Source organism: Trematomus bernacchii, unplaced genomic scaffold (genome assembly GCF_902827165.1).
Source record: "Trematomus bernacchii unplaced genomic scaffold, fTreBer1.1, whole genome shotgun sequence".
NCBI classification, from domain to species: Eukaryota; Metazoa; Chordata; class Actinopteri; order Perciformes; family Nototheniidae; genus Trematomus; species Trematomus bernacchii.
The window spans coordinates 184,207-207,125 of NW_022987521.1; the positions used below are offsets into that span (position 1 = coordinate 184,207).

The 22,919-nt window shown below is 40.5% G+C and overlaps 1 protein-coding gene and 1 long non-coding RNA gene across 5 annotated transcripts in view; one reads left to right on the forward strand and one right to left on the reverse strand.

The window, feature by feature from the left end:
• The first annotated feature begins 3,831 nt into the window (after window positions 1–3,831).
• On the forward strand, window positions 3,832–8,435 carry LOC117472634. Of its 2 annotated transcripts, none has more exons than XR_004554947.1 (3): window positions 3,832–3,871; window positions 6,779–6,819; window positions 7,220–8,435. It is a non-coding gene; the product is annotated as an uncharacterized LOC117472634 (long non-coding RNA). The 2 variants fall into 2 exon arrangements; XR_004554948.1 differs by lacking the exon at window positions 3,832–3,871 and adding an exon at window positions 6,056–6,093.
• A 1,130-nt stretch (window positions 8,436–9,565) lies between these two features.
• The window catches only part of slc36a1 (solute carrier family 36 member 1), a 42,121-nt gene continuing 28,767 nt past the window's right edge, over window positions 9,566–22,919 (reverse strand). For all 3 annotated transcript variants that reach the window (XM_034117903.1, XM_034117914.1, XM_034117907.1), the window contains 4 exons: window positions 21,554–21,652; window positions 20,113–20,279; window positions 14,187–14,356; window positions 9,566–11,839 (listed from right to left, as the gene is read on the reverse strand). In XM_034117903.1, the coding sequence (XP_033973794.1) occupies window positions 11,565–11,839; window positions 14,187–14,356; window positions 20,113–20,279; window positions 21,554–21,652 (711 nt within the window). In that variant the 3' untranslated portion in view covers window positions 9,566–11,564. The remainder of the gene's footprint in view (window positions 11,840–14,186; window positions 14,357–20,112; window positions 20,280–21,553; window positions 21,653–22,919) is intronic.

Genomic DNA, 22,919 nt, shown 5'->3' on the forward strand with positions numbered 1-22,919 from the left:
GTGGGATGTTCTAAAGCCAGATTGAAATTCATAGATTAGTTTCTTTTCTGCGAGGTACTTTTCGACCTGTTCATATACTATTTTTTTCCATGACTTTCGAGATGGAGGTAAGTATAGAAACAGGGCGGTAGTTGCCTGGGTCCAATTTGCTGCCCTTTTTGTGCAGGGGGGTTACTCTTGCAATTTTGAAGTCTTTGGGTACTTTTCCCTGTTTTATGGAGAGGTTAATTATGTGAGCTATGACTGGTGAGATGGCGGTTGCTGTGTCTCTGAGGAATTTGGAGGGGATATTGTCGTGGCCAGTGGCCTTGTTAGGTTTGAGGGCGCTCAGTTTAATGAGTACCTCTGCTGTTGTTACCCTTGCTAGACTGAAATCATCTTTGCGTACCCCTAGGTTTTTGTAGTAGGTCATGATGTGATCTACTCCAAAAAGCCCTGAGTGGGAGGGTAATTTATTTACAAGAGTTGTGGCTATGTTTGTGAAAAAAATGTTCAAGTACTTGGCCACATCCAGTTTGTCTGTGATGAGCCTGTTATCTGTCTTTATGTTTACGTTTGAAAATCTCGTTTTGAGTTTTTTACTGCAGCCAAGCTGGTTGAGTAATTTCCAAAGTTCACGGGGTTTATTTTTGTTTTCCTCAGTTTTGTCATTGATGAAATTCTTTTTGGCAGTTTTGATCATGGAGCTTACGTCATTTCTTAGTCTGTTTCTTTCAATTTTTAGTTCAGTCACGTGGGCCTGGAGTTCACTGCTCCTGCTTTTGGAAAGCATTGACTGACTTTTATGAAACTCAGAGCATTTTTTGTCTCTGGTTTTCATGGCGGTCAGTATGCCGGAGTGCATCCACGGCTCAGCGCGATTTTTTACCCTGGTTGTTCTTAGGGGGGCCAAATCATTGAGTATGGCAGAGAATTTGTTTTTGAAACCAAGCCATGTTTCTTCAACTTGTGTACCACTGAGCTCATCTGACCAGTCCAGGCTCTCCAGTTCTAGGTTAAAGGCCTCGCTAGAGTAGTTTTTGAGGTCTCTAGATATGACTGTTTTGTGACAGCCGGCCTTTTGTTTTAGCTTTTTGCGGGTACAGAATATCATATAATGATCACTTAAACCGCATGCTATAACCCCTTTACTGGAGATCCTGGACCTGTCAGAGGTCAGAATGAGATCAATGGTAGTTTGTGTTGTTTCACATACCCGGGTGGGTTGGGTGATTAGCTGGCTGAAGCCGTGCAGATCACAAATCCTACTGAAGGACTTGAAGACGGACGTGTCTTTACGTTGCATATCCGTGTTCCAGTCTCCAATAATAATTGTCTCTACATCCCCCACATCAGCCAAACACCCATCTAATGTATCATAAAAGTCACTCTGTTCCGGTGGTCTATAGATTGTCCCGACTATTACAGATTTAGCATTGTCAAAAAGAATTTCAACCCACACAGATTCAATATTTTCATGATGCAGGTCAGTACGGTTTTTGAAATTGGTGTCTTTATGTATGTACATGCAGACACCACCTCCATTCACGTTCCTGTCCCTTCTCACTACAAGATAATCTTCAATTTCAATCTCTGAATCTGTAATGGAATTGTCCAATTTGGTCTCAGAAAAGCATAATATGCTTGCCTTACCGTTCATGAACAGTTGCCTGAGTTCAGCCAGTTTGTGTCTCAGGCTGTTAGTGTTCAGATGAAAAATATGTAGTCCATTTTTGTTGTTTAAATGCATAATGTCGTCAGCTTGAAGATATTTGTCTTTGTCCGTTACAGCAAACGGCTTGCGGCCTGCCGTGGTGCTTGGAGCGGTGGGGTGGTGGGGGGAGGGAGGCTCCGTTGTAGCTTTAGCCGTCGATATGCTAGCAGGGTGGCTAACAACATGGTGGATATTTGTTCCCTCGGATCTCGGTTCTCTTCCTCTCGTCACTGCCTCATGCGTGTCTGTCTGCCGAGGCGTCCCCGGGGGAATGTCGAAGTCTCCGTTGATTCCTCGGTCTCCGCTGTCTCCATGGTCTCTGTTGTCGTCGCGTAGTTGTTGCTGTAGCGGAAGAGATGCTAGTTGTGATGCTAGTTGTGATGCTAGCTCCTCGAGCCTGCAGGAATGGCTTCTTGTCTGCACCGGGCCCGGATTCAGATGGATGTCTCCCGCTAACAATAAGACCAAGACGATCATACTTCTTCGGTCTAGTTTGCCTGACGGGGGTAAGTACTTTCGCGTCGGGTTTGCAGTTAATAATGCATGAATGCTTGCACTTCCAAAAGCGAGGTGTTTCCTTTCCCAGCCGTTGAGAAGGTAAAAGTCATTGTGGTTCATTTTATCCCTGCTTTCACTACTCTCCTTCTCTAAGTGATGTTGCCTCATTGATGAGTTGAGGTAGGAGTCCATAATCCATATTGTCAGGAGGATGAAATATGTAAAAGATCGTGAGGAATAACCTCCAAAACGGGAGCTCTCGAAAATGCGACCACTCATAGCGAAACCGGAAGCTGCTCCTTCACTCAAACGTCACTTTTAAACGACGTCTGTTAATGATGACATGTGCACAGCTGTGTCCCCTCTCATCGGGCTCAACTGAATTCACTGAAGGAACTCAATGTATGATGGTTGGTCCTGCTTTTGTGTTCCGTTGTGGTGTAAAATGTACATTTCAATACAATTATAATAATGTGAAAGCCTTTACTCTGAACATGTGTGTCCTGTAGATCCCCACATTCACCACAAACACACATTGAGGACTGTGCATTTTAAATAATTTAACTACCGAATATTTTAACACAAAACAAAACAAATAATTGTTATTTATCAAGATCTAGCCATTTATGAAATAGCTTTCTTAATAGCTATGTTTTAGTGACGTTCAAGATCATTAAACATGACTTAAATTGTTAGTATAACCTTAAGAAATGAATTGCCCATAATAATTCCCACGGAGCTGTGAGCACTTAGACATTTATGTGACGCTTTTCCACTCATTCTTCCAGTTCTCCGTTTTCCTCTCTTGAAATCGACCAGCTGTGAAGGTGGGGGCGGGGCTTTTATACGCGAGTAGTAAAAACACTTCCGCGTAGTCTGCTCTCGTGTATCCTCCCTTTCGTCTCCTCCCTCACCCCTCCTCCCTCACCCCTCCTCGACTCCTCCGTGTGCATTTCAGCTATTGGGACGTCCTTCAAAATGGCGTGTCTTGATCGATTTCCGGGTCAAGTCCCGGAGGAGGGGAAGAGAGGAGTCGAGGAGGGGTATTGAGATGAGGCTTCAGTGTTCCGGTTTCCTGTTGTTAGCATTCCAGCTTCACAGTAGCATGCAGCTAGCACGTTCTTGTGTGTGTAGTTAAATGGAAAATAAAGTGTGTAGTTCCATATTAAACACACCGCCTCCGACTCCCATTCATCGGCTCTACACCACGCACATTTCTTTATTTCATTAAATCACAGCCTGTTGCGGTTATGTAATCGCACAAGCTGATATCGTGATTTAGATTCGATTAATCGTGCAGCCCTAGTTCCCAATCATTTAGATGTGTTTTCACAGATAATAAACAGAAGGCTGATATAATGATGATCCTCAATAACAGAATGACGGTCACTGTTATTCAGGGAAAGATCATTGATTAGGACGCAGTAATGATGAGCTGCACATTTCAGACCTGAACATCTGACTGGATTATAAACTGATTTTTATCCTCATCATGTTTTCTTTATTCAGACTGATGAACTGCAGTTTGTCAGAGATCAGCTGTTCTGCTCTGGCCTCAGCTCTGAAGTCCAACATCCATCTGAGAGATCTGGACCTGGGTTACAACGCTCTGAAGGGTTCAGGAGTGGAGCTGCTGAGAGATCTTCTGGAGAGTCCAGACTGCAGACTGGAGACCCTCAGGTCAGTAAGGGGTAGGGGTGGGAATCACCAGGCTCCCCACGATACGATAGTATTGCAATTCTACGATATGCTAAGTATTGCGATACGATATATTTCGATATTGCAAATCACATGGGTCATATCCATGTCCGTCTTCCCTTCCTGGTTAAAAATGTATTCGCAATATGAATAGTTTATGTAAATAACCCAATTTGTGTCTTTTGAACCTGAAAAGCATTGTTTTTGTTACTTTCATTGCTATTGTTTACATTTCTATAATTTAATTCAACTTCCTGTTTTATTTAGACATGCTTTTATTTAGAAGGCGACTTTGCGCTATTAACAGGAAGCTACTGTTCCCAAAGAAAAACACTTGACGGAGATGAACGGAGATAAAGTACAGACATTAACGGAGATATCTACATTTAAATACGGCGATATCTAAAGAAAAAGTTTACATTAAAGTATTAGCAAGAGGCACAAGGTTAGTGTTAACTAATATAAACATGTGTCCTGATTCGTTCATACTGTTTTATAACTTTGCGGTTCACTTGTTTAATGGTATGCTAAAGTGATGCTAATATGGATGGAGCTTAACTGTAGTTGTTGTTTTGTGTCTTTGTGTAGCTCTGACGTTGATTTTAGGAGTTTTCAATAAATGAGAAATCATCAGTCAAGTGTACGACCGTCTTTCAGAGGGATCTGCTACACTTGAGCCTCATCTCAATACCCCTCCTCGACTCCTCCTTTCCCTCACTCGCATCCCTTCCTTGCGTCTTAGCTCCGCCTCCTTAAGATGCGAGCGAGAGACACGAGGAGGTGACGCGAGGACAGAGGAGTCCTCAGGTATTAATTGGGATGTCCTCGTTCACTCAAACGTCACTTTTAAACAACGTCTGTTAATGATGACGTGCACAGCTGTATCCCCTCTCATCGGGCTCAACTGAATTCACTGAAGGAACTCAATGTATGATGGTTGGTCCTGCTTTTGTGTTCCGTTGTGGTGTAAAATGTACATTTCAATACAATTATAATAATGTGAAAGCCTTTACTCTGAACATGTGTGTCCTGTAGATCCCCACATTCACCACAAACACACATTCAGGACTGTGCATTTTAAATAATTTAACTACTGAATATTTTAACACAAAACAAAACAAATAATTGTTATTTATCAAGATCTAGCCATTTATGAAATAGCTTTCTTAATAGCTATGTTTTAGTGACGTTCAAGATCATTAAACATGACTTAAATTGTTAGTATAACCTTAAGAAATGAATTGCACATAATAATTCCCACGGAGCTGTGAGCACTTAGACATTTATGTGACGCTTTCCACTCATTCTTCCAGTTCTCCGTTTTCCTCTCTTGAAATCGACCAGCTGTGAAGGTGGAGGCGGGGCTTTTATACGCAAGTAGTGAAAAGGCTTCCGCGTAGTCTGCTCTCCTGTATCCTCCCTTTCGTCTCCTCCCTCACCCCTCCTCCCTCACCCCTCCTCGACTCCTCCGTGTGCATTTCAGCTATTGGGACGTCAGACAGAAAATGGCGTGTCTTGATCGATTTCCGGGTCAAGTCCCGGAGGAGGGGAAGAGAGGAGTCGAGGAGGGGTATTGAGATGAGGCTTCAGTGTTCCGGTTTCCTGTTGTTAGCATTCCAGCTTCACAGTAGCATGCAGCTAGCACGTTCTTGTGTGTGTAGTTAAATGGAAAATAAAGTGTGTAGTTCCATATTAAACACACCGCCTCCGACTCCCATTCATCGGCTCTACACCACGCACATTTCTTTATTTCATTAAATCACAGCCTGTTGCGGTTATGTAATCGCACAAGCTGATATCGTGATTTAGATTCGATTAATCGTGCAGCCCTAGTTCCCAATCATTTAGATGTGTTTTCACAGATAATAAACAGAAGGCTGATATAATGATGATCCTCAATAACAGAATGACGGTCACTGTTATTCAGGGAAAGATCATTGATTAGGACGCAGTAATGATGAGCTGCACATTTCAGACCTGAACATCTGACTGGATTATAAACTGATTTTTATCCTCATCATGTTTTCTTTATTCAGACTGAGTCGCTGCAGTTTGTCAGAGATCAGCTGTTCTGCTCTGGCCTCAGCTCTGAAGTCCAACATCCATCTGAGAGATCTGGACCTGAGTAGCAACGCTCTGAAGGATTCAGGAGAGAAGCTGAGAGATCTTCTGAAGAGCCCAGACTGCAGACTGGAGACCCTCAGGTCAGTAAGGGGTCTCTGCTGGTTCAGCAGTATTGTATGAAACACAGGGAGGTGTTTCTCTCTCTGGGGAATCACAACAGATCAGTGATGTTACCCACTGACTGCAGGCTCTTTCATTCTTCCATCAACTATAGAAGGCCAGCTGAAAATGCAAAGCCACATTTATATATATTATTATTTATTTATAGCCACTGTCATTTTATTTTGTATATATTGATTATAGTATTTTTTTATTTAGGTCTTAATGTGTGCACATGTAAAAATGTGTCTTTGATTCTGTGTAAATATATATAAATATTTGCACACATATTTTTATATAAATTTGTTTTTATATTCTGGATTGTGGGAAACGGTATTTCGATCTCTCTGTACACACAAACTGGAAGATTGACAATAAAGTTGACTTTGACTTAACATTTAGTAATCAACTCTCTCACAGACACATGGGATTTGACTGAAGAGTGGAAAAGGTAGTCTGTTTGTTATGGGATGTTTTTAGTTTCTAGCCTAATGACTGGTTACTTCCTGTAATGCAGCTGAGAGCAGTCAGTCGTAGTGTTTGCAGAGAAGATATGATGGGATGTAAAGCATGAGATCAGTCAGGACTCTGAAGATGACTAACTCAAAGAACAAACACTTATTTTAAACTGGATCTAAAACTGTTGGGTTGTGTTCATCCCTACAGGATCAGAGGAGAGACGTTCAGAGCCAAGATCCAGAAGACCTGTGAGTACTGAATATCCTCCATTCATCTAGATATGAAACTCTTTCATGGAGCATGACCTCAGAGGAAAACAACACTCTTGTTTTTCTCTCTTCATCATTTACCTCTGAACTGTAGAGGAGTAGAAGTACACAGTACCTCAACATGGTACTTAAGGACAGTGCTTGAGTAAATGTACTTAGTTCCTCTCCTGATCTGTAAAGCTCTCCCAACATATGCAGGTTAGCATCCGGCAGCTTCTATGTGCTGGGGACCCGTACTGTACATTTCTATCATCACACTTTGGGCTCCTCAACATCTCTGTGTTCCCAGCAGGACTCTCTGAGCTGCAGACACATTCTTTCTGTGACTTTGATCCAGATATTTGGAGCATAATAACTGAAGCTGTTTCTCCATGTTCAGGAACTCTGAGTCCTGCGGCAGGAAGCGGTCCTTCTCTCCAAGAACTCCTGGAGCCAGGCCTGCAAGCTGGTCCAGAACCAGAGTCCAACCGGTCGACCTCGTGAAGTTAAACTAAACTACACAATTATTAAAGATCATGTTTAAAGTTTAAAATGGATGCTTTCAGACTGCAGGGTTTCCCACACATAGACTCTACTTGTATACAGGTCTATTAACGGCCGCCAAAGTATATTTCGCGACCCATTTAGTTTTTTTCTGTCCTTAAGCACGACACCTTCTGCGATCAATGAACTAGTGGACAATGATCCCTCGCTCTACGCCTCCTGTAACTGTTCGCTCTGTGTTGGGAAAATACTGAATGTTCCTTCTGTATCAGAGTAGCACATGATAACAGAGGCCCTACGTAGCTGTGTACGTAGCCGGATGTCTGACTACATGGATGACGCTCATGAGACACTGTGTTGAAGTTATGATAGCTATGTTCCTCAGATTGGCATGATGACACAGCCCCTAGAGAGATAGACATATGACTGTCATGTGTATTGCTTACGCAGGCCTTAGCTAATCTGAACTAATGTCAGAATACTGCTTTGAACCAGTGTTCCTCCATCTTGTTGACTGTAACTCCCTCTCTTGTATATAAGCATATCAAGGACTCTACTCTGGGAACTATTTGTCCCACGCAGCTCTGTGTGTGAAGACTACTTCCATTCTTGAGAGGATAATAAATACATGGATCCTGATATTGAAGCTCAAGCCGGTGACGAGTGATATTTGTATAACACTCTGCTACCGCGTGAAGGGTCTGCTAACAAGAGACCAGCAGAAAGGGAGACCTCACGAGAAACAGAGAAGACGACGTAAACATCGTTTCTCTGACTGCAGTCAAAGCAGATACTTTGTGGAATATAAAAATGAAACTATAAGAATTACTCAGAATGTTCTTTTACAAATATTTCAAATGTTTCTATCCGAGTGCTTTCCTCATGAATTATCCATAAATCTTGGAGTTTGTTTTCTGTGTATTTCATAATCTTAGAGGATATTTGATTTCATGTAACTTTCAGATCAAACATGTTTTTATTGCGTTTCTACAATGCATAACAAGGGTTTGTCCTTTCAGAAATGGAAAGCTAAATGTATGCAAATACAAATGACACAATTGTTTGTAATGGTTATATGTAAGAAGAGAAAAATAAAAAACAACAGAATGAGATAGGCTTTAACATTTTTTATTATTGTTTTAAATAAAGAAGATTAATTGTGTTAATTGTTCAAAGGAGACAGGCTGCATGTTAGCTAATCTAATAGATCCAAGCTAAAGACATTAAAGTCTCATTTTATCCTCGGAAAGTTCACAAAAAAAGCTTCCTAAACTTTTATTCTGACAATCTCAAATGTGGAGAATCTCCTGACTGGTTTCACATCCACAGTTTGAACCAAAGTCTACAGATATCTCAGCCTTCATGTAGCCGAGAACACTTTTTCTTTATAAAGGTTTGTTGGTTTTGACACGTGAAAAAGTAGAGTATTGCTCCATATGTTGTCTCCAGTACTGAGCAAGACCACTCTCTATTCCAGTAAGTCTTCACAGGCTCTGCAGCATTTAGAAGGGACGCTGCACAGATCAGTGCTGCAGAGTTACAGCGACGAAGAGGAGGAGGAAGAGGGGAGATTAGAATAAGAGAGGCAGGGAGAGGACGGATGAGATGAAGGTAGGCGATGAAAAATATGAGGAGGAATGAAGTAGAAATGGAAAGTCTGGGTCTGACCTTGCTTCAGTCTCTGAGGAAAAATAAAAATGTTTGGTTGAACTGTCCCTTTAAAGACATCATCATCATCAGCTGGTCCCCCTTGACGTGTCAGTTGGAAATTATTTCTCAAAAATCTGACTTTTTTCTCAAAATTATGTTTTTCCTCAAAATCATGACTTTTTAAGAATAAAACTGAAATTGATTTTATTTCTCAAAATTCCAACTTTTTCAAAAAAAATCTGACTTTTTCTGAAAAATAAGAAATTAGATATTTTTCCTCAAAATTCAGTTTTTCTCAAAATAATGACTTTTAATATTATTATTTTTAATAATGTGACTTTTTTTTGAAAAATCTTTGTGAGCGTTGTTCAGAGCTCATCTGTGTGTTTCACCCTCATGGGGAGTGGAGGATAAACGTTGCAAATGCATGAGTTTTTGCAATAAAGGATTTCTAAATCCTTGTTTTGGTTGAACTGTCCCTTTAAAAACAGAAGAGATCGTTTCCATAGCAACCTAAAAAAAGACACACATGCAGATGCTTTCAAATGTATTTATTCATATATAGGAATAAAGAAATGAAAGGGAATGAAAATAAAGTTGTCATTAATTTATTAAAATATCAAACAGATGTAGGTTACAGCTTGACTGATGATTCTAAAATGGGTTTAAACAATTAATTTGGTGGAAAATAATGACTTTATTTACTAGAAATCGTTAGTTAGCACTAAATGAAAGTTTAAATTAGTCTTCTTTGGGAAGCTGCACATCATCTTCATCATCCTCTTCATCATCATCATAATGCTTCTCCCCCTTAAAGTGTCAAGTGGCAATTTTAGCACATCAACTCCAGAATAAAAGAAAACAATTGGTATTTAAAATTAAATTAAAAAATAGTGTGCAGACATTTACATATGCAACAAATGGATATATACACAAACAGCTGGTTTAAATTATTTATGAATAAGGCTTTTATATCAACAAGCCTTTTGTATACTGCCACATAACACTGGAGACGTCTGAACAGAAGCAGTGAGTCTGCGGTTAAACCCACAATAACTAACACGTGTCATTAAAATGTGTTTTATATTACATACATTACATTATAATACATGCAGAGCCTCTCTGTTCAATTAAAACCCAAAGAAAATAACATTTTCAAGGTTAGGTGTTTCAAATGCATGCTGTTTAATAAAACAAACAACAACAAAGCCAGTCAGAAATGTTTGTAAATACATTAAAACACCCAAAAAATGTGATCAAAAGAATCAGAAACACAGGAGAGCTCCGACATAAAGACGGTACGACTCGGTTCCTAAAGTCTGACTGCATTATTACTTTGTTTAGTGACGGTTCATTCTGCTAGGGTCGAGTATCAGGGAGATCTCACTGATTATAATTATTCATATTTATTTTTATTAAATCCTATGAATAATATATTTTCCCTTTTATCGTATTTTCGACTTCATCCAGATCTCAGGTTCCAGCATCACGTGATCTTTGGTGCCTTATAGAGACTAGAAACACAAACAATGCTGTCATGTAACTTTAATGTGTTGGACAAAAGAGAAATCATTTAAAAGGTTTTTTTAATATCTACGGATGAGGATTAGGGTTGAAAATAAAAAATAAAAAATTCTGGATTTTTCTTCAAGTTCTAACTTTTTGTCCAAATTATTACTTTTTAAAGAAATGAAGAAAAAGTTACTTTTTCTCAAAATGTTCTGAAAAAGTTAAATGCTTCAATTTATTCTGAAAAAGTCACATTTAACACTTTAAGTATATTTCTGGGAAAAAGTTTTTCTTTCTGAAATTCTGTCTTTTTATTAAAGTTCTAACTTTTGGTCCAAATTATTGACTTTAAATTCGAAATCTGACCTTTTGTCCAAATGATGTCTTTTCAGACTCCTATTATTTTCTTTGGTGAATGTTATTAACTTCCATTCTTTCAAGGACTATTGCAACACCTCGCTTCTGAATAATTCCCCAAAAAGCTCTTATTTTTTCCAATTAGTTCTTATTTAATTTAATGATACTCAACCCCATTATTCCCTAAAAATACAGATACTTGATTTAGAGTTTTCCTGATGTGTCTAATGTCAAAGAAGCGCGCCGTTACTGAATAAGACATAAATCAAAGTGCAACAAAACATGTTGATTTTCTTCTAAATGAGGAGGTGGTTAAAAGATCTACAGGAAACTAAATGTCAACAACTAATGTGGAAAACGTTTTGATAGTCCAGATTTAAATAAACAAATGTGTGAGGTAGTTTGATTAAACATTAATATATTCAAAATGATAGACTACCTCTTAAATACCTCTACCTAAAATCTCTCGAAGCTACCTGAAGGAATGAATTTATCATTATTATTACGTTATTGTAAGTTTGCACGACTTTCCAGGACTTTAAATGAAATGTGGCAGTTTGTTACAGCAATGAAATGATGAAATACAAATTCTCACAGCTTCTTAAACACACGATAGATTAATGCAAAAAAAAGCAGTGTCCGCCATATCCAACAGCAGCAAGTGGAAGGATCAAATGAAATAAAAAATGTGCCCTAATATGTTTTCTAAATGTCTTTTCGGGTCATCACTGCACCATGAAGGAGGAAAACGCCTCGGTGCTTTTGAGTCCGTTTCGCTCTATGATCTTCTCGATGGCGATGTAAGTTCCCGTGATGAAGCCGATGAGCCCGATGAGGCTAATGGCGGCGTTTTTGATGGTGACAAGAGGCGAAAGACCCTCCGTGTGGAAAGTGATGATCTGCAGGATGGGCGGGAAGATCAGCGCCAGAAAACTGCTGCTGACCGAACCGACCAATGAGATGACGAGGTCCAGCTCTGGGATCAGGATGGCCAGAGCGCCTGGAGGAGAAGAGGAAAAGGAGAGAATATTGTTCATAACTTTATCTCTGACTTTGTGGTGAAACTCAACGATACTCTAGGGTAAAAGTAGAGACGTCTCCGCAGAACCCATCTTTACTATAAAAAGTCAAATGTTCAGAAATGTTCAGTGTTATGACCTGGCTCAAAAGGCCACAACAAAGAGGAAACACACCATATCAACGGTTAATAAAAGATGTTTATTTAAAGTGGACCTATCATGCTATATTTAAATGATATATTGTAGGGCCATACCTATATAAGGTATATTTATACGTTTCTGTTTTCAAAATACCAAACAGATCATGCATTTTAGCCATGCCTCATTTCGCTCTATGTGCTGTTTGCTGTCTACGGGTCTGATTCTGCTGACCACGCCCCCCCAAGTTTGAGCACTTTTTGAACATTTTCATAGGAGTTATAGCGACATCGTCTTTTATGGCGAAGGATGCGTTTCCATGGAAACGGCATATGGTGAGATCTCAGATTTGGCGTAGAGCTGTTGAGGCATGGACCGGTGATATACAAGTGAAGATTGGGGGACGATCGGACCGTGTCCATTGAACTTACAGCGACATCGTGCTTCATGGCGAGTAGTCTGTCGCCATGGCAACGGCATTTGATGACACCCCATAATACGGTTAGATGCGTTGATGGCTGCATCGTTACCAAACCTGTGAAGTTTTGGGCTGTTTGGAGCATTTTCACTGAAGTTATGAGAAAACCGTGTTGCATGGCGAGCCTTGTGTTACCATGGCAACGGCATTTGAAGAAACCCCATAATTGACGTAGAGCTGTTGAGGGCGGGACCGGTGATATACAAGCGAAGTTTGGGGGACGATCGGACCGTGTCCATTGGACTTACAGCGACATCGTGCTTCATGGCGAGTGGTCTGTCGCCATGGCAACAGCATTTGATGACACCCCATAATACGCTTAGATGCGTTGATGGCTGCATCATTACCAAACCTGTCAATGTGACATCATCGTGTTCCATGACACAGGTGTTTATATTTGAGCTAACGACGACAGCTGTGTGTCACCAATAATGTATAAAATAGGTGGAACATGTTGAAGTCAGTATGAAGTCTCCAACAGACAGAAAAGAATAGGCTCAGACAGTCTGTTAAACTCCAGTGACCACGTCGTTAGCTCAAACACGAACATTATGACATCATCGTGTTCCATGACACAGGTGTTTATATTTGAGCTAACAAGGTGTGCAGAGATCAAAGGTTTCCATTGTTCTGAATGAGAGATGAACCTCTTACATGTGAATGAACAGTTAGAACTGACTGCTGTCAGTTGGAGTGATGACATCATCGTGTTCCATTACACAGGTGTTTATAGTTGAGCTAACGAGCTCTGTAGAGATGAAAGGTTTGCATTGTTCTGAATGAGAGGTGAACCTCTTACATGTGAACGTTTTGTGGAAGAACGATAACAGATATCTGTGAAATTTCAAAGCGTGAAGCATATCAAGGAAGTTGAGTATATGAAATGTAATCTTTGTGTACTTTCGGGTTAATAATGTGGCCTTTTTGGCAGTTTAACTAAAGGTGTGCGGCTGCTGCTGTGAGGAAATATCTGCCTGAAATTACAATGGGCTTTAATGGAGACATGTTGAACGTTTTTGTCACTTCATGCCCTCAAGAGGCATTTTGTTTAATTATTTTTGCTTAATTATTTGTCATTTTTCAAGCTACGAGATGTTTTCCTACGTTTGTCATGAACAATTATGTGTCAGGAATGTAGGGTTTGGGAATTATGGTAGTTTTAAAAAAAAATATGAAGGCAAATTTCAAGATTTCCTACCCTCTAGCTGTGACATCACGCACTCTGCCTTAACGAGCTGCGCAATGTTAAAGTTAAAATGTTAAAAATGTGATGTATTATGGGATGTATCTCTGGAATTATGAAAGTTATGAATGATAAAAGTAATAGCGCCCGATTCCCGACCGAGCTGAACGTTTTGATGTTTGAACGGAGTTTCTGCGATGTTGAATGTGGGAGGAGAATAACTGGATGGAATAATAAGAATTTTGTCCGTAGCATAACATAAAATAAAATATAACTTAACTCCCACTGTACATTTATATTCAATTTAATAATGGATAATCCATTTCTTGCACAATAATATCCTGCATTATATTTGTTACTGTACATTTGTATTTCCACATGTATATTTTTTAATATTTAATGCTATTCTATTTCAGAAATATGTTGGATTGTTTATTTCTAGTGTTTTAACTTATCTTGTGTGCATTGCCTTGTCTTTTTATATGTTAGTAATGTATTGGCTCCCACATAACTTGAACCCTGCACTTACATGTGAAGAGGACGAGGACGGTGCGCAGCAACATGTCCACGGGTCGCTCCCATCTCACCGACACACGAGCCAACACGGGGGGGATGAGGATCTCCGCAGGGACGTAGAACTGCAGGGCGAAAGTGATGAAGATACCGAAACAGTAGAGAAGCTTCACCCCCTGGTACGTCCTGGAAAAAGAGCCGAGAAATAGTCAAATAAACGAGTTATGTGGCAGAAAAATCAGCTTTCAAGCTCTTCTTCTGTTCTCCTGCATCCTGCTGATGTTCAGGTGTATATCAGTATGTAGTGTCTCTACTTTAAAGAGTCCTCTCCTGCTGATGTTCAGGTGTATATCAGTATGTAGTGTCTCTACTTTAAAGAGTCCTCTCCTGCTGATGTTCAGGTGTATATCAGTATGTAGTGTCTCTACTTTAAAGAGTCCTCTCCTGCTGATGTTCAGGTGTATATCAGTATGTAGTGTCTCTACTTTAAAGAGTCCTCTCCTGCTGATGTTCAGGTGTATATCAGTATGTAGTGTCTCTACTTTAAAGAGTCCTCTCCTGCTGATGTTCAGGTGTATATCAGTATGTAGTGTCTCTACTTTAAAGAGTCCTCTCCTGCTGATGTTCAGGTGTATATCAGTATGTAGTGTCTCTACTTTAAAGAGTCCTCTCCTGCTGATGTTCAGGTGTATATCAGTATGTAGTGTCTCTACTTTAAAGAGTCCTCTCCTGCTGATGTTCAGGTGTATATCAGTATGTAGTGTCTCTACTTTAAAGAGTCCTCTCCTGCTGATGTTCAGGTGTATCTTAGTGTATCTTTGCTACACAGCACTTTTTGTTTATTCTGATTAAGTCAATTGAATCAAATGTTATTCATATTAACCCACACTTTTTTCTTTGGCCATGTTTAAAGAGGTCCCTACTCTCCTTTTTGGGTGTTTCTCCTCTCCTGTAGTGTGTTATATATGTTGTAGTGCAGGGGTCGGCAACAGGCGGACCGCGGTCCGGATCCGGACCCAGACGCTGACCTATACGGACCCGGACCTATAATCAATACATTAATAGGGGATTTCAATGTTGACGGGGCGATTCTATTTTAACCGCTGCCGACAGGGGGCGAAAGAGACGAGTGAGCGATACAGGGAGAGAAACACAGAAGAAGAGATGAGAGCGCGGCAGAGAGAAGCGGAGAGGAAAGTGAGTGAAGAGAATAATTAGCGATACAGGGAGAGAAGCGAAGAGGAGAGTGAACAGGCGTGTTAGCGGCAGACAGGGAGTGGACTCATTCATGTTCATCCTGCCCACTGGGAGCACAGAACCAGTGTGTCTCATTTGTTCAGAGACCGTGGCGCTCATTAAAAGTGCCAAAACGCCACTATGAGACAAAACCCAAAGTGTTTGACCAAACATTCCCTCTCAAGTCAGAACTGAGGTCACAAAGAATAAGCAGTCTCAGAGCCCAATATGATCAGTCCACCAGGATCAAAATTAAAACTAAATATGGTTCCAGGGCAGGCTAACCGAGGCTAACCAATGAGCACCTGCATGTGTGTATGAGAATGGCCCTGACACCATTTCAGCCCAGATTTAAACTCCTGGCAGGACAAGCTCAAGCTCAATTCTCGCACTGAATTAAAGAAAAGTGAGTGAGGGACTGCAATAAAAGAGGAAAAGAAAGAGAAACTTTAAAACTGTTCAATTGTTATGATGTGTAAAGACTGATATGTTCTATAATCGGCTGAAACTGTTAAGTCATGATGTGAAACGGTTAACAAAGAAAAAGGGAAACTCAAGCTGCTGCTACACTTTATTTTATTTATCTAAAATTAAGCACTTTTTAAGATGCACATATTTTCAAAAGCTATTTTATTTATTTCTCTATTTTATTTTTAAATGCAGCCCGAGAGGAACATTACACATATCCACAGTATTTACTGTATATCTGTATAGTTCAATGTTTATTGACAATAAATATTGTTGTTTATGAATTGTACTTTCTTTATTTGATTGGCAGTCAGTTGTTGATGACATGCAGACGTTGATAAAGCTACAGCTACTTCAATATATATCACACTAACTCATAAAGCAAGTTAGACATTTTGATGTTCCGGACCTTTGCATGGGGAGATTTTCTCTAACTGGACCTCGTTGAATTTTAGTTGAATACCCCTGTTGTAGTGCATGTAAATGGTCTGCAAAGGCTATAATCTGTATGAAACCCAGCTGAATCGACTCGTTTTCCCCCTGCTCTACGAAGCAAGAATGATTAGCGTATTGACATCTTTTAGATTGTTGCTTTTATTTCTTTTAAATTGTCTATTGTTTTTACTTGTTCTTGTTTTATGGTGTGTGGGCTGAGCAGCGCTGTTTGTTTATCTGACTGTACAGCACTTTGGTCTGGAGCAGGGGTGCCCAAACTACGGCCCGGGGGTCCAAATGCGGCCCGCGGACCATTTTGAATCGGCCCTCAGCTAATTCAAAAAAGTATAATGTAAGACGGCCCACAAATGAAACTTGTCTTATATTGTACTTCTTAAATATAAATGTAAACATATATTACACAGTAGTATTCATGTGTTATTAAGCCCACTTTTCAAATACATTAATTCAATTAAAGTTGGGAAAAATGTCAAACAAATCTTAGTTGATTAGAAAAAGCCCAATAACTTATTTCCATAACAAGCTTGAAATCTAACCTTCATATTTCCTCTTTTTATAAGCAATCTGAAGCCTCTGTTTTAAGGGATGAGCTGCCAACACGTCTTATAACTAAATAAAGTAAACCCTCTGGAGAGCTGGGATTTAGGCTGTTGTGTTTCTAAAAGCATGTTCAAGTATTAAGCATCATTGACCTACATTTGATTGATTTGTCCAACTTATAACTGAACTTATGAGGCGATAAACCTCTAGTAAATGGTCCAGCCCTTCGTATATTTTTCTGTATGTGGCCCTCGGTGAAAGAAGTGTATAAATAAAGCTGTATTGTATTATTAGGGTCTGAGACCATAGGTCGGCGAAGACCCTATTGAAATCGGTCGCGCAGCGACCGATAAACCTGCTAAAAACACCCAAAAACAAGGAAAACGACCGGCAAAAGCACAGAAAAGGTTCGGAAATAGTGACGGCAGATAGTCCGCGCGAGCCCAGTCACGTGGGCGAAGCCCACGTGACTGCAACTCGCATAATTAATATCGTTACGATCAATTTAGTCGCTCGCGAAGCGAGCGATAACCATGCAAAGCCCACTAAAAACAGGGGAAAAGACGGGTAAAAGCCCATTAAAAGTGGCCTAAATCATGACAGTAGGTAGCCCAACGGCCTACAGTGACGTGGGCGTAGCCCACGTCACTGTAAACGAGCACATTATTGATATTGGTCCGATTATTTATTTTTATTATTATTATTATTATTTTAGAACATCGCGCGCACTTTTGACCCCCGCCACATATGTGAAAACTCACCAAATTGTGCACGCGCGTCAGAAGTGCGCAAAATTTTGATATTTAATTGGTTCCGGAATATTACGTAAAAAATTGCGTAAGCCACGCCCACTTCCGTTTTTAACGTTAACTCCCCCTACTTTAACTTTCACGTAACCGAACGAAACTCGCTAAGCCTATCTAAGGTGCGGAGACAAACAAAAAAGCCTCTTGGAGGGGTATAAAATAACGTACAGGAAGTCGGCCATTTTGAATTTGGCGTTGAAAAAGGCGTCAAAAAACGCCATTTATCGCGTTTTTCGTCCTCCGCGCAAAATCTATCTCCTCCCAGGGACTTTATCCGTACGACTCGAAATTCGTCGGGTAGCATCTCGAGACATGGGCAATTAAAAGTTATCACGGAAGTTTTTTTCTTTCGCACGGCGCAGCCGTTATTTGGCGCCAAAGTTCGCGTTCGCTCGATGCTAGTCCCATCAACCGCCATGGAATACGATGATGTCATCACTCAAACTGACATGCTCACAACGCCACCAAACTTCACAATGTTGTCTTAAGTCAATGGAAAATGCTCCAAACTGCACCAGACTTCAGATGACAGATAATGGTCCGGCCCTCAACACATTAATATGACAAAAGTGAGTTTTCCTCAAAAGCTGTTGCCATGGCAACGAATCCCTCGCCATAAAACACCGTGTCGCTGTAAATCCAATGGACACGGTCCCATCGTCCCCCAATCTTCACTTTTATATTACTGGTCCATGACTCAACAGCTCTACGTGAAATTTGAGATCTCACCGTATGCCGTTTCCATGGCAACGCATTCCTCGCCATAAAACACGGTGCCGCTGTAAATCCAATGGAAAAGGTTCAAAACGGCACCAGACTTCAGATGACAGTTAATGGTCCGGCCCTCAACACATTCATATGACAAAAGTGAGTTTTCCTCAAAAGCTGTTGCCATGGCAACAAATCCCTCGCCATAAAACACGGTGTCGCTGTAAATCCAATCGACACGGTCCCATCGTCCCCCAATCTTCACTTTTATATCACTGGTCCATGACTCAACAGCTCTACGTGAAATCTGAGATCTCACCGTATGCCGTTTCCATGGCAACGCATCCCACGCCGTAAAACACGATGTTGTCTTAATTCAATGGAAAAGCTTCCAAACGGCACCAGACTTCAGATGACAGTTAATGGTCCGGCCCTCAACAGCTCTACGTGAAATCTGAGATCTCATCGTATGCCGTTTCCATGGCAACGAATCCCACGCCGTAAAACACGGTGTCGCTGTAAATCCAATCGACACGGTCCCATCGTCCCCCAGTCTTCACTTTTATATCACTGGTCCATGACTCAACAGCTCTACGTGAAATCTGACATCTCACCGTATGCCGTTTCCATGGCAACGCATCCCACGCCGTAAAACACGATGTTGTCTTAATTCAATGGAAAAGGTTCCAAACGGCACAAGACTTCAGATGACAGTTAATGGTCCGGCCTTCAACAGCTCTACCTGAAATCTGAGATCTCACCGTATGCCGTTTCCATGGCAACGCATCCTTCGCCATAAAACACGATGTTGTCTTAATTCAATGGAAAATGTTCCAAACTGCACCAGACTTCAGATCATGGCCACTAGTCCGGCCCCCAACAGCACTATGTCAATTATGGGGTGTCATCATATGCCGTTTCCATGGCAACGCATCCCTCACCAAAAAACACAATGTTGTCTTAACTCAATGGAAAATGATCCAAACTGCACCAGACTTCAGATGACAGTTAATGGTCCGGCCCTCAACAGCTCTACGCCAATTCTGGGATGTCATCATATGCCGTTTCCATGGCAACGCATTCCTCGCCATAAAACACGGTGTCGCTGTAAATCCAATCGACACGGTCCCATCGTCCCACAATCTTCACTTTTATATCACTGGTCCATGACTCAACAGCTCTACGCGAAATCTGAGATCTCACCGTATGCCATTTCCATGGCAACGCATCACTCGCCATAAAACACGATGTTGTCTTAATTCAATGGAAAATGGTCCAAACTGCACCAGACTTCAGATGACAGTTAATGGTCCGGCCTTCAACAGCTCTACCTGAAATCTGAGATCTCACCGTATGCCGTTTCCATGGCAACGCATCCCTCACCAAAAAACATGAAGTTGTCTTAAGTCAATGGAAAATGATCCAAACTGCACCAGACTTCAGATGACAGTTAATGGTCCGGCCCTCAACAGCTCAACGCCAATTATGGGATGTCATCATATGCCGTTGCCATGGCAGTAGATCACTCGCCATCAAACACAATGTTTACTGTATAATACTGCTGTAACTCCCATTTACGTTGTCCGATCGGCCTGAAACTTCCCACGTTTGCAAACGGCCGAGTCCGGAAAACTCCTGCATGATACCTCGACGTGCGGACAACAGCCTGCGGAGCGTCGAAGACCCGCTCAACGCTGCTTGCAGCTTTAATTATTATTATTATCGTACCAGCAGTTTGGCAGGTTGAGGGTGATGCTTCCTCCGATAGTGTCTCCGAAGCACAAATACCCGATGGTGCCGAGGGTGATGTAGAGGAAGGTGACGATGCCCATCCCCAAATATAAAACAGGGATGAAGCTCTGAGGCCGGTTCATCTTGTTCTCCAGAGGAAGAACCTGCACACACAAGAAGACAAACACACTGTGAATAAGGCAAGGCAGGGCTATTTATATACAGCACCGTTCAACACAAGGCAATTCAAAGTGCTGAAAGACATCAAGAGCATTAAGAAACATATTATAAAACACTCATTTAAAATCAAAGGTAATAAAAGGAACATGAATGAAAGTGACAGTGCAGAGTGAGATACACTCATCTGACATGTTTAGCTCTGACTCAATCATCGCTCACCTCACTTTCTTTCTATGTTCTTGTTTCTCCTTTAGTTATTTCAAGTGTTTCATGCTAAACGAACCCCCTTTGGAACATCCTAATCTGACCCCATGGCACCTTTTAGTTATTGCCGAAACTATTACTCTTTTTTAAATGCACATTAGTTAAGTTTACCTTGTCTTTCTAGGACTAGGAATAAGACAAAAGACCAAATGTAAAGCAAGGTTTAAGGATCATTTAGCAGGGGAGAGAAAAGTCACTTCTTAAAATAAGATAATGTGCTTTATTAATCCCAATATGGGAACATTTGTGTTGCAGCAGCATAAAACAAAACAAGGCATTGCACATAACACATTTAAAGAGTAGAAATAAACTATTCTAAAATATAAACGTCTCAAAACAGGATGTTATGGATTAATAATATCGTTTCATGGACTTTATAATGAAGACTAAATGTATGTTGACTGAGCAGACAGAATGGAAAGTGATTATAATATCAGGTAGAAATGCAATCTCAAAGATATTGAAGTGACTGTTATTTTGTATATATTGATTGTTGTGCTTTTATTTAGGTCTTAATGTGTGCATATGTATAAATGGGTCTGTTGATTGCGTATATATAGGGAGATAGACTTCATTTAATGAGGCCCGCAAGAGCTTGGAAAGAATATAATACGTTTACATGCCACTTTACAGATTCACGTTGCCAATAAACTACATGTCCCACAATGCATCTCATTTTTTAAACATGCCACTGAAGAGACTTGCAATTATTTGCCCTAGACTTCTGCTTTCAGACGTAGTTAATTATGAAGTTATTACCCTATCTGATAATAATCCAATGCAGAGGCAATAATGTCATATAATACATTATTTTATATATATTATAGATTGATATACGTATATTTATAAAGTCTTAAAGTTACAACCGGCGCATTAACTGCACCTTAATGCTGATGTGGCCCGCAATTAAATTGAATTTGACACCCCTGAGATAAGGTATCCGGATTCACACTTCACGTTAATACAGGATGTAAATGTGCTTTTGTTAACGTACCACTCCGATTCCCTCGAAGGCGAAGATGGCCGTCCCGAAGAAGAGAGGATAGTCTTTGAGTCTTCCAACTTTAGGGAGGTCGATGGGGTACGAGATGTTCTACAGGGAGAAAACGAGGAAAATTAAGAATATTTAATATACATGTTTGCAAAAGCAATATCATATTATATGATAGACTCTTCTCTGACTGGCTGATTTGATTTGACACATCTGATCTGATCTTTTTTGCAGTCAAAAGGCCCAAGTAATAACACCTTGTGACCTGTTTGTTGACCAAGTCTCACAAATTACATAAACTGATGATATGGGTCTTTGAAGGAACAATCATTCCTGCAAAATAAACCAAAATATAGCACGATGAAGCTTGACTTACAGCTGCTGACAACAGCCATTCAAATGAGTTGCACATTTAAACTGAATATCAAGTAGAATTGTTATGGCAGAATGTTTAATACAGCGTATTTCTGATATTCATTAATGATCACATGGTATTCCATATGATGTGTGTTACTGAGTTGGGTCACACACAGTTAGAGAGACAATGGTCGTTCTGAATTATCAATAGATGTATTCATTTTAAGTGAGCTGACACCAAGGGTATAGGAAGTTCAGAGAAGGCCTCGGGTTATAAAAACAGTTAACCTTTGTTAGTTAACTAATCCTAAGGATGTCATGAGATGATGACGTTTAAACATATACAGGTATAGCTTTCAGAGAGAAAAACATGTGACATTTGTGTGGTTGGCTGCATGATAAAATGTGTGTGCGTTAAACATGTTTGGGGAACATGTTCGTGTGTCATTTAGAAAAGTATATCTAGCCCTGTGTTTCTTCTGTTCTGGGGAGCATTTCCACGATTGGCTGCTGTGGCAGCAGGTGATGTACTTCCCATTATTGTTTGTTTGTTGCAACAACTAAATAATAATTACTTATCAGCTATGTCTGTGTTTGTGTTTTATTGATTCCTCTCTGTTTCATTCTTTCCTGTTGTGTTATGCTGGATATCTCCACAACAGAATCGCAGCAAGAAGGGTAATATGAAGGCGACGTGTTACCTGTTTTTTGTATGTATGTTATTATAAATGGCTGGGGACTTTGTAGTATTTCACTTGTTCGTGTTTCTTCGTAAACCAAGAACTCTCTCCCAGATGTAGTAGGCGCTTTCACACCGGAGTACTTTTCCCAGGAATAGTTCCGATAGTTCTTGGGATTTTGCGTTCACACCAAAAAGATCTGGAACTAGAACTTAGTTCATGCTAACCTTTTCGCATTAGCATTATTAGCATTAGCATTAGCCCAGCGCACCAACGGAGAGAGACTAACTTATGGCAACACAAAATAAAACGTGGGAACGGTGGAGTGATGA